A 12,428-nucleotide genomic window follows, 5' to 3' on the forward strand; every position below is an offset into this window, starting at 1 on the left:
CACACAAACACTGCAGAAAAGACTCCACCTGCCTCTATGCAAATACAATGAGAATCTCAGGCGTGACATGGTCCATGAAAAAGCATTAATTGTGTCCACTCTGAGAAAGCACTGACACACTCACTGTCACACCATGATCCCTGACCCTCTCATTAGAGCCCTGGGTGAGGGGTTGGTTTTGTCTGCAGTGAACGGTATAAAACTTTATTGAGACATTGAGGAGTTGGTTTTGACCCTGAATCATATTCTCCCTTCAGGGTACACTCGAGACACTTCCTTTCTGGAGATGGTTGTGGACATCGTACAAGAGCTGAAGAGGGCCAATCCTAACCTTGTGTATGGTGTGTATCCCTCGCTGTCACCCCTATGTGTGTGTGTCTTGCACATCTGTTCAAATCAACAGGGTGGTGTTCGACCACTGCTAATCACAAGTTCAAGATGCCTGTATGGGTTATTGTTAGGGCCAAGAGTTTTTCCTGACCTCCTGACCAGGGAGAACTGGTCTGGAAAAACTCCTGGCCCTAGCTATTGTATCATCCTCTTCAGGTTTGGGTTGGCAGAAGGGTAAGGACACAAAGAAAAGAAAAGCCTCACACTCTCATGGCTCCGAAGCAATACATTTAATAGATTTGACATTTTATTTTTTATTTCACCTTTATTTAACCAGGTAGGCTAGTTGAGAACAAGTTCTCATTTACAACTGCGACCTGGCCAAGATAGAGCAAAGCAGTGCGACAAAAACAACACAGAGATACACATGGGATAAACAAACATACAGTCAATAACACAATAGAAAAATCTATGTACAGTGTGTGCAAATGTAGTAAGATTAGGGAGGTAAGGCAATAAATAGGCCATAGTGGGGGGAAAAAATACAATTTAGCAATTAAACACTGGAGTGATAGATGTACAGAAGATGAATGTGCCAGTAGAGATACTGGGGTGCAAAGGAGCAAAAAAACAAAAACAATATGGGGATGAGGCAGTTGGGTGGGCTATTTACAGATGGGCTATGTACAGGTGCAATGATCGGTAAGCTGCTCTGACAGCTGATGTCAGAGCAGCTGACAGCTGTTATTCGACAGCTAAGCTGCCTTCATCCGGGTTTCAGGATAATGACAAGCTTGATGTAGAATATAGCTTGCCGTATGCTTCCCAGTTGAAACAGGTCATGCATATATTATGACAACATTTTGTTTGTTTTGGTCTTCAGCAGGTTCTTTTTGGGCTGTTTGTGCACACAAATTTTTTTCCTGAAGCAAGCCGAAGTTCGGTAGGCGAAGTCTAGCCCCCTTTGTCAGTGATTGGTCAACAGTACTACTCCTAGTAGGAGTGAGAACATGAAGTGGTCAGTCGACAAGTGACGACTAGTTTTCATGCACATTTTTTCACATGAGAAATACTGCACCAAACATCTTAGTCACATGTAAAATTGCGTGATTAAGACTAACCCCTGCAAAAACTGGGGTTAGTAGGTTGAAGTAGGAAGTAGGACGTTTACATACACTTAGGTTGGAGTCATTAAAACTTGTTTTTCATCCACTCCACAAATTTCTTGTTAACAAACTATAGTTTTGGCAAGTCGGTTAGGACATCTACTTTATGCATGACACAAGTAATTTTTTCTACAATTGTTTACAGACAGATTATTTCACTTATAATTCACTGTATCACAATTCCAGTGGGTCAGAAGTTTAATACATTAAGTTGACTGTGGCTTTAAACAGCTTCGAAAATTCCAGAAAATGATGTCATGGCTTTAGAAGCTTCTAATAGGCTAATTGACATCATTTGAGTCAATTGGAGGTGTACATGTGGATGTATTTCAAGGCCTACCTTCAAACTCAGTACCTCTTTGCTTGACATCATGGGAAAATCAAAAGAAATCAGCCAAGACCTCAGAAAAAAATTGTAGTCCTCCACAAGTCTGGTTCATCCTATGGAGAAATTTCCAAATGCCTGAATGTACCACGTTTATCTGTACAAACAATAGTATGCAAATATAAACACCATGGGACCACGCAGCCGTCATACCGCTCAGGAAGGAGACGCATTCTGTCTCCTAGAGATGAACGTACTTTGGTGAGAAAAGTCCAAATCAATTTCAGAACAACAGCAAAGGACCTTGTGAAGATGCTGGAGGAAACAGGTACAAAAGTATCTATATCCACAGTAAAATGAGTCCTATATCGACATAACCTGAAAGGCCGCTCAGCAATGAAGAAGCCACTGCTCCAAAACCGCCACAGAAAAGCCAGACTACGGTTTGCAACTGCACATGGGGACAAAAGATCATACTTTTTTGAGAAATTACCTCTGGTCTGATGAAACAAAAATAGAACTGTTTGGCCATATTGACCATCCTTAATTATGTTTGGAGGAAAAAGGGAGATGCTTGCAAGCCGAAGAACACCATCCCAACCGTGAAGCACGGGGGTGGCAGCATCATGTTGTGGGGGTGCTTTGCTGCAGGAGGGACTGGTGCACTTCACAAAATAGATGGCATCATGAGAAGGAAAATGATGTGGAAGTTAAAGCTTGGTCGCAAATGGTTTGTCCAAATGGACAATGACCCCAAGCATACTTCCAAAGTTGTGGCAAAATGGCTTAAGGACAGCAGTCCTTAACAAGTCAGGGTATTGGAGTGGCCATCACAAAGCCCTGACCTCAAATCCCATAGAAACTTTGTGGGCAGAACGGAAAAAGCGTGTGTGAGCAAGGAGACCTACAAACCTGATTCAGTTACACCAGCTCTGTCAAGATGAATGGGCCAAAATTCACCCAACTTATTGTGGGAAGCTTTTGGAAGGCTACCTGAAACGTTTGACCCAAGTTAAACAATTTAAAGGCAATGCTACCAAATACTAATTGATACGAACTTCTGACCCACTGGGAATGTGATGAAAGAAATAAAAGCTGAAATAAATAATTGTCTCTACTATTATTCTGATATTTCACATTCTTAAAATAAAGTGGTTTCCCTAACTGACCTAAGACAGGGAATTTTTACTAGGATTAAATGTCAGGAGTTGTGAAAAACTGAGTTTAAATGTATTTGGTTAAGGTGTATGTAAACTTCTGACTTCAACTGTATTCAGACACTTTACTCAGTACTTTGTTGAAACACCTTTTGCAGCCATTACAGACTACAGTTTTATTGGGTATGATGCTATAAGCCTGGTACACCTGTATTTGGGGAGTGTCTTCTATTCTTCTCTGCAGATCCCTATGAAGGATCTCTCTGTATTTTGCTCCATTCATCTTTCCTTTGATCCTGACTAGTCTCCCAGTCCCTGCCGCTGAAAAACATCCCCACAGCATGATGCTGCCACCTCCATGCTTCACCGTAGGGATGGTACCAGGTTTCCTCCAAACGTAACGCTTGGCATTCAGGCAAAAGAGATTAATATTGGTTTCATCTCATGGTTTGAGAGTCATTTAAGTGCCTTTTGGCAAACTCCAAGCAGGCTGTCATGTGCCTTTTACTGAGGAGTGGTTTCCGTCTGGCCACTCTACCAAAAAGGCCTGATTGGTGGAGTGCTGTAGAGATGGTTGTCCTTCTGGAAGGTTCTCCCATCTCCACAGAGGAACCATTGGGTTCTTGGTCACCTACCTGACCAAGGCCCTTCTCCCCCGATTGCTCAGTCTGGCTGGGAGGCCATCTCTATTAAGTCTTCCAAACTTCTTCCATTTAAGAATGATGGAGGCCACTGTGTTCTTGCAGACCTTCAATGCTGCATACATTTTTTGGTACACTTCCCCAGATCTGTGCCTTGACACAATCCTGTCTCGGAGCTCTACGGACAATTCCTTCTACCTCAAGGCTTTGTTTTTTTTCTGACATACACTGTCAACTGTGGGACCTTATATCGACAGGTGTGTGCCATCCCAAATCATGTCCAATCAATTACATTTACCACAGGTGAACTCCAATCAAGTTGTAGAAACATCTCAAAGATGAAACAGGATGCACCTGAACTCAATTTCAAGTCTCATAGCAAAGGTGTCTGAATACTTATGTAAATAAGATTTATTTTAAATATATTTTTCAATAAATTACCAAAGAAAATTGCTTCATCATTAGAGTATTGTGTGTAGATTGATGAGGATTTTTTTTAATTGAATACATTTTAGAATAAGTCTATAACATAACAAAATGTGGAAAAAGGGAAGGGGTCTGAATACTTTCCCGAATGCCCTCTATTTTAGATTAATTCTGCCTATTTTTTTAATTCTGAACCTAAGTATGCGGACGCCTAAAGCCCTTAATGCATTTAGAAAAAGTGCTGACAGGACCGTTGTATCTGTATCAGCGAGTCCCAAGTAAATAATTGTCAATTAAGCTGCAAACTAAGATTAAAGTTGACATAATTTAATAACGCCCATGCATTTCCATGTAAATTAGCTGAACAACATGTAGGAGCAGGATGAATAAAACGGCTGTAAGCGCATGTTTACAGTCTGTTCTGAGGGCAGTGTCGTATTCATTAGTGTACAACACAGCAAAACATTTTGCAACGGAAAATGAAAACGAGAATTTCTTTGTTCTTGTGGTCCATCCCCATTTCGTCCCGTTCTCTTCTGTGTGGTGTCTAGTGAATACGACCCAGGTGTTTGATGTAATTAGCTGATGATGAACCTAGTCAGAAGACGTCTTGGGTCAGCTTAACTTCGATACAAAAACATCTGTAATGTCTGTGTGAAACCTGAGAGATCTGTGTTAGGGATTGAGTGTGTTCTCGTTTGCCTTTTCAGTGTGTGACCCGGTGCTGGGGGACCATGGCTCCATGGTGAGTACTTTTGTGTTACGCTGCCTGTATTTTGTACCTTTTTATTGAACAGAGCAGAAAAGATCATGAAAAGAGAATAGTGGGGAAGAGTTCATTGGAAGAGTTCATCATAGACAGTGGGTCGGATTTGAACCCACACTGACAGTGGTAGGAATGTATCCTACACAATCCAGGTCACCAGAGAGTACTGTGCCTTTAATGAGGGATCAGATGGTACTAGTAAGTGATGTCACTACACCTGCTCAATCTCATTCAATGGGGCAACGCTGAACTTCAGCTTTACCTGAACCAATGAGTTAAGCCTAAGACCGCAGCCACACTGAGACACATAAACGGAAATCTTATATGCACTCATCAGTTGTCTGTTCAAGACAACTCTTTTTGGATGAGCTGCATAGGTAAAAGGGCATGTTGAGCATTTTTTGATGGATAATGATCTCCATTGTCCGTTGAAAAACCACTGGCACCCGTACGGGAGTTGTAGCGATGAGACAAGATAGTAGCTACTAAACAATTGGATACCACGAAATTGGGGAGAAAAAGGAGTCAAAATTCAACAACAAAAAATAAAGAAAAAAGAAAAACCACTGGCAAGTTTTCTGCTTTCACTTTCTGCTGTCCTTTGTCCTTTCTCTGTCTGTCTCTTCCTGTCCCCGTCTTTCTCCCTCTCTCACCCCCCCCCCCCCCCCCCCACTTACTGAAATCTCTTCTTTACCTTTATGGGCCGAGCATCAGGGATCAGTTGACATTATGTCATTGTTGCATCAAGGTGTGGGTGTGTGTGTGACGTGTGAGTATTGCAGAGGGTGGATTGGGGAAGGTTAGACCACATCTCATTTCACAGTGACAGATGAAATTAACATGAGCCTCGCTGTATGCCCTCGCTGTTTGTACGGAGAGAATTATGCGGAATAATTTGCTCGATTGTGACTCATAGTGCGTACGTGTTACAGTGTGTGTGTGTGCGTACACTAGAGTTTGTGTGTGTGTTTGATAGGTAGAGAGAGCACAAGGGCCTACATGCATACTGTTTGTTGATGTATATAGTGACATTGAGAAAAATGGTGTGTATACTTGTTTGTTTGGACAAGATGTGCTCATCATTCTGATTGGCTCAATGCATCCATCCTTTCCTTGCTAAGCATCTCAGTAGTCTAAAGTTGCTTGCTTTCCTCGTCCCCTTTCCTTGTCCCCTTTCCTTCGTCTGCTCTGATCTGAGCTAGGCAGCAATTTCAGCTCGGTGTAGATAAATAAGGGCTGATGAGGAGAGGCAGCCACTTCAGGTGATTGAGATGCACCCTGTGTGTGTGTGTGCGCGTGTGTGTGTGTGCGCGAGTGTGTGTACCTGCTCACCGGTACTGATGTGTTTCTTCCTGTCTCCAGTACGTTCCTGAGAACCTGCACCCGGTCTACAAGAACAAGGTAGTGCCAGTGGCCGACATCATCACACCCAATCAGTTTGAAGCAGAGTGAGTAATAGTGAACCTATAAGGCTGCTCCTGCTGTGTGTGTGTGTGTGTGTGTGTGTGTGTGTGTGTGTGTGTGTGTGTGAGAGAGAGACGGAGCGTTAAAGCACCCCAGGGACTGTGTCGTATCTGTTACTATCAGTATCACGAAGCCTCACCCACATCCTAATCAACTACATTGATGTCATTTAACTCAATATCCCATCAAATGATATACAGATACACTAAAGGCCTATGTATGGTGTGTAGCATGTCAGTAAGGTGGTTGCTACACTGAGTTGATGGTTCTTGATACCCAGTCACTCCTCTCTGTGTTTGTTTGCTTGTGTTTTTGTCTGTATTCTTCCATCATTGTTCCTGTGTTGGTTTGTGTGTGCTGTGTTGGTTTGTGTGTGCTGTGTCGGTTTGTGTGTGCTGTGTCGGTTTGTGTGTGTCTGCTCCACTGCTTCTACCCTCCCTCCTTTCAACCCTACTTCTGAATCATCTCCTCACTCGTCACTGCAATCCCAGTTCTAGTGGTGCACAGGGTCCCTCTGGTGGATACCCATGGAATTACAGATGAATAATAATATACTGTCCGTTGTGTCTGAAGTGTTTCCACAGCCTAATGATAGTCTCACTCGTTTAACTTGGAGATGATGGCGTAAATGTTGCTCACTGTCTCTCACTATGGCACTAGAACACTATAGAAGAACACTAAACAGACTCTTCCTTAGACTTTGTTGGTTGCTGTTTACAATGAATGTGGTGTTAGTGTCAAGCAGAGGAGGCTGGTGGGGGGAGATATAGGAGTACGGGCTCATTCTAATGACTGGAATGTTATGAATGGAACAGATGTGTTTGTTCCATTTATTCCATTCCAGCAATTACAATGTACCCGTCCTCCTATAGCTCCCCCCACCAGCCTCCTCTGGTGTCAAGGTTAAATTACCGTGGGCGTGTTTGTGTGTGTGTGTGTGTGTGTGTGTGTGTGTGTGTGTGTGACCTTATTAATGTGCACATGTTTATCCTCCAGGCTCCTGACAGGGAAGAACATTAGCACAGAGAAAGATGCAGTGGAGGTGAGTCTTAGATGCCATAGAACATGCAACAGATATATTATGTTGCAAAGTTGTCATCAAGTCATGTCAAACCTTGTACATAATCCATGGGCCATGTTTAAACACCAATAAAATGGATTCTTCCTTCCTGGAGGTATTCACTGACATGTAAACAAGCAGATGGCATCCACACCATTGTTTTCACCAAGCCTTCCATGACAGTTGTGATTTCCTCAAGGCAAAAAGAAATGGTGTATTTAAAAAAAATAATGTCTCAAGTTTTGAGGGAGTGTGCAATTAGCATGCTGACTGCAGGAATGTCGACTAGAGATGTTGCCAGATATTTGAATGTTCATTTCTCTACCATAAGCCGCCTCCAACGTTGTTTTAGAGAATTTGGCACTTTGTCCAACCGGCCTCACAACCGCAGACCACGTGTAATCACACCAGTCCAGGACCTCCACATCCAGCTTCTTCACCTGCGGGATCGTCTGAGACCAGCCCCCGGGACAGCTGATAAAACTGGGTTTGCACAACCGAAGAGAAACTGTCAGAAACCTTCTCAGGGAAGCTCATCTGTGTCCTCGTCATCCTCACCATGGTGTTGACCTGACTGCAGTTCGGCGTCGTAACTGACTTCAGTGGGCAAATGCGCACCTACGGTAGTCGTTGGCATGCTGGATAGGAGTACTTTTCATGGATGAATCCCGGTTTCATTTGTACCGGGCAGAAAGCAGACAGTGTATATGCCGTTGTGTGGGCGAGCAGTTTGCTGATGTCAACATTGTGAACAGAGTGCCCCATGGTGGCGGTGGGGTTATGGTATGGGCAGGCATAAGCTTTGGACATCGAACACAATTGCATTTTATTGATGGTAATTTCAATGCACAGATATACTGTGACGTGCCATTGTCGTGCCGTTCATCTGCCACCATCACCTCATGTTTCAGCATGATAATACACAGTCCCATGTCGCAAGGATCTGTACACAACTCCTGGAAGCTGAACATTTCCCAGTTCTTCCATGGCCTGCATACTCACCAGACATGTCACCCGTTGAGCATGTTTGGGATGATCTGGATCTATGTGTACGACAGCGTGTTCCAATTCCCGCCAATACTGACTGGTTTTCTGATCCATGCCCCTACTTTTTTTTTAAAGGTATCTGTGACCAACAGATGCATATCTGTATTCCCAAGAAGGGTGGAGACGGGGATTGAAGCCCTGTCTCTGCTGGGGAGGCATGAATATGTGCTGGGTGTTACCAGCTCAACCATGGCTCTACACAGAAGGGTGCATTTTTTAAGTATTTGAATAGGGACGTGGCACCATTTAGATGTAGCAGGTAGTTAACCTTTGACCCTTTTCCCCTGGCTGCTGCCTCTTTTCCCAGGTGATGGACCTGCTCCATAAGATGGGTCCTGACACGGTGGTCATCACCAGCTCTGACCTGCCCTCGCGTCTGGGTGACCGCTTCCTTGTGTCCCTGGGCAGCCAGAGGACGTGTAAGTGTGTGTGGTCAAGAGTGGGCAAACTAACAATGACCATTAGTAATTGATGTAACTGTCATGGTTTTATATCCCATCTGTGAATCATTGGTCATTGGTGTAACATTTCCTCTTCTTGCATCTCCAGTGATGCCTGATGGTACCAAGTCCACCCAGAGGGTCCGTATGGAGATCCCCAAGGTGGACGCTGTGTTTGTGGGGACAGGGGACCTGTTTGCTGCGATGCTGCTGGCCTGGACTCACCACTACCCCAACGACCTCAAGGTCTGCAGTGTACACTAAAGCCAGTTATAAAACCTAGAGGACTGATTTGGCACCAAAGACTGAGGTGAAGTTGCCCATAGATCATTGGTCACTAACCATTTCTGAGACAAAATGCAAGTCGAGATCTACTGCTCAGATTTTTTTTTTTTTAAACACGACTTAAAAAAACATTAGGCCTATGCAACATTAACCAATTAAAAACAGTTCTGTAGCAATGAGGTTTGTTCAATAGGTTATAGGCCCAATATAGTATCACTGCATATTGGTACGAAGGTAAGACCCAAGTGCAGACTGTGTGAAGTAACAATGTTTAATGTAACCACAGGGGCAGGGAAACGACAGGTCAAGGCAGGCAGGGGTCGATAATCCAGAGTAGGAGCAAAGGTACATGACGGCAGGCAGGCTCAGGGACGGGCAGATTGATCAGGCGGGCGGTTACAGGGTCAGGACAGACGAGGGTCAAAAACCAGGAAGAAGAGAAAAAGAGAAGCTGGGAAAAGACAGGCGCTGACAGGACAAACGCCGGTAAGCTTGACAAAACAAGATGAACTGGCAACAGACAGACAGAAAACACCGGTATAAATACACAGGGCGTAATGGTGAAACGGGCGACACCTGGAGTCGGGTGGAGACAATCAACAAGGACAGGTGAAACAGATCAAGGGCGTGACAGTTTGGTATATGATCAGACTGGTAATAGATCATTTGTTAAATTCCTTGTGAGGCATAGCTGAGTGAGCATAATAATTAGCTTCTTTTTTTTTACTAGACTGATGGCCTGCGTCTGATGATCAATCTGAGGGGAGGGAGCAGCGTTGAGGCTGCCTCTTATCTGACTCACCATCCCTCTCTCTCTCTCTCCCTCAGCTCGGAAAAGGGGACACAGTCTTCCAGCTGATGGCGGAACTTAAGTCGCACTGCATTATGTCTGCTTTATGCACCAATTCATGTTGTTACTCCAATGACCAGAGAAGTGAAATATTCTTTGATATTAAAAAAGACACAAGACACTAATAATAACTATGCAAACTTATCGAAACACTTTGCTATACTCATTCATTGCAGCTGCAGTGCTGGTTGTAGTGTGAGTGGAAGTAGGGAGTTACGCACATTGTATGACTTATAAAACTGTTGAACAAAGTGTTGACAGTGCTGAATAACAACTTAAACAGGAACTTACTCATAAAAACATCAGCACTTTGCTCTATTAGTTGAGTCTCTCTCTAGTCGGGGTTTTAAACGTTTTGAAATCTCACATTACCAACTTTGCTGTGCGTTTGAGGCTTCTTTTTACAGCATATGGTCAAAGGAAACTAGCTAACTATCTGAGCTATGTGATTGGCTAGCGGTAGACCTTTAGGTGCACTTGATCTGCCCTCTGGGCCTGCCGGGTAGGCGGTGTTCTACCTTCAGACACATGAAATCGTTTAAAATGGTAACACTTTGCCTTCCTGGCACTAGGGCTGCTGAATCAAGTGCACCTACTGTTCAGATTTTAACGTTTAACTCTTTTTTTTTTTACATTGATTTTTATAAGGACTCTAGTTAGGAATCCTTTGCCTCCACAGCATAAAACCATTTTTTTAAAGAGGAACGCAAGGCTTTATTATTCGTTTTTTTTACAGAAATGTTTTGGTGATTGAGTAGGAATGGCTTGGAGATGGACCAATCGCGATTGACCGGTTGGGGACCACTGCCCTACATGCTGATCTTGAGTCAGTTTTGCATTTCCCCCACTAATGGTGAAGATTGGGGAAGGGGAAGATGATCTGAGATCTAGGGGAAACTTCACCCCGGAGTGTGATAGTAATGGCCCTCCGTGGCGCTGTCCCTGCTGTCACAGAAGCAATCAATAGAATAGATTGGAGGGGCACCGTCTAGGTTTTATAGCTCTCTCTCTCTTACAGCTAAATCTCACCACTGATACTGTTAGCATCATACTTAGAATAATAGTGATATCAATCAGTCAGCTACGTTCCCACCATTCGAACTTCCCAGAACAATTCTCAAGGTAACTTGATAGTTGTGGTACGCTGGCGCTGTTCCCAATGTTTCAAAAGTTGTCTGGACCACTGACGGGGTGCTCAGTCCTAGGATTTTAAAACTGCAATTGTAAAAGAAGGATCAGGATGGCGGCTTAATTTCCTTTGAAAGTTTCAATATTGCTTTGACAAACAAGTCTCTGTCTTTCTCTCTCTCTCTGTTAGACTGCATGTGAGAAGACTTTCTCAGTCATGCATCACGTTATCAAGAGGACCATCTCCTATGCTCACGGTAAGACAATCAAGCATCATTTTACGCACTCTAAGAAGTGTTTGTTTGTACATGTGCTCGTGTTTAAGATTCTTGAGCGTTCCTTTGCTCCTTCTGTCTTTGTTTTTCTCTTTCTCTGGGTGATTCTCTCTCTCCTCTTTTCCCCCCTCCATCTTTCTCTCTTTTTCTCTCTTTCAGAGTTAGCAGGGCCTGGCCGAAAACCCAGCCCACCTCAACTGGAGCTGAGAATGGTTCAGAGCAAAGCGGACATCGAGGACCCCGCCATCGTGATGGAGGCTACTGTCCTAACCCTATAGAGCCCCCACATCCCATCCCCCTCCACCACCCACCCCTCCACCCGCTCCACAACCGCACAATGTATAGGTGTTGTACATTTTTATCTGTAATGTGACATTGCCTTAGAAATCTCTTACAGAGCACAACATTTCCATATGAGGAGACTTAGCAGGGTATGGATGGACAGACTGGGGGGTGAGCAGAGGAGGGACTGGGGTGGGGGCTACTGCACCTCGCGCACCTCTCTTTGACAACCTGGTCTCTCTCGGTCTCTCTTCATCTCTCCCACTCCCTCTATGAGCTCGCCTAACCTCTTGGTTTGTCCTGCACACACAGCTTCACAGCCCAGCCCAGGCCTAGACTATTCCAAGGCCAGGCATCACAAGGCTTAGGCCTATTGGAGTTGCAGCACTAGCTAACTATGGTGGCAATGTGGTGGCCCAGGCTAGCTAAGGCCGAGGTTATATCTGGTAGAGGTTGATCGATTATGATTTTTCAACGCCAATACCGATTATTGGAGGACCAAAAAAAGCCGATACCGATTAATCGGCAAATTTTTATATATATATTTGTAATAAGGACAATTACAACAATAATGAATGAACACTTTTATTTTAACTTAATATAATACATAAATAAAAATCTATTTAGTCTCAAATAAATAATGAAACATGTTCAGTTTGGTTTAAATAATGCAAAAACACAGTGTTAGAGAAGAAAGTAAAAGTGCAATATGTGTCATGTAAAAAAGCTTACGTTTAAGTTCCTTGCTCAGAACATGAGAACATATGAAAGCTGGTGGTTCCTTTT

The 12,428-nt window shown here is 43.7% G+C and overlaps 1 protein-coding gene across 1 annotated transcript in view; it reads left to right on the forward strand.

Annotated features, from left to right (window-relative positions):
• Positions 1-12,218, forward strand: part of LOC110495943 (pyridoxal kinase) — a 33,188-nt gene extending 20,970 nt beyond the window's left edge. Inside the window, exons 4-11 of the mRNA XM_021571485.2 lie at positions 258-341; positions 4,756-4,790; positions 6,174-6,259; positions 7,272-7,317; positions 8,690-8,801; positions 8,932-9,068; positions 11,276-11,342; positions 11,520-12,218. Of these exons, the coding sequence (XP_021427160.1) occupies positions 258-341; positions 4,756-4,790; positions 6,174-6,259; positions 7,272-7,317; positions 8,690-8,801; positions 8,932-9,068; positions 11,276-11,342; positions 11,520-11,638 (686 nt within the window). The 3' untranslated portion in view covers positions 11,639-12,218. The remainder of the gene's footprint in view (positions 1-257; positions 342-4,755; positions 4,791-6,173; positions 6,260-7,271; positions 7,318-8,689; positions 8,802-8,931; positions 9,069-11,275; positions 11,343-11,519) is intronic.
• Positions 12,219-12,428: the final 210 nt, after the last annotated feature.

This window comes from Oncorhynchus mykiss, chromosome 18, assembly GCF_013265735.2.
Source record: "Oncorhynchus mykiss isolate Arlee chromosome 18, USDA_OmykA_1.1, whole genome shotgun sequence".
Classification (NCBI taxonomy): Eukaryota; Metazoa; Chordata; class Actinopteri; order Salmoniformes; family Salmonidae; genus Oncorhynchus; species Oncorhynchus mykiss.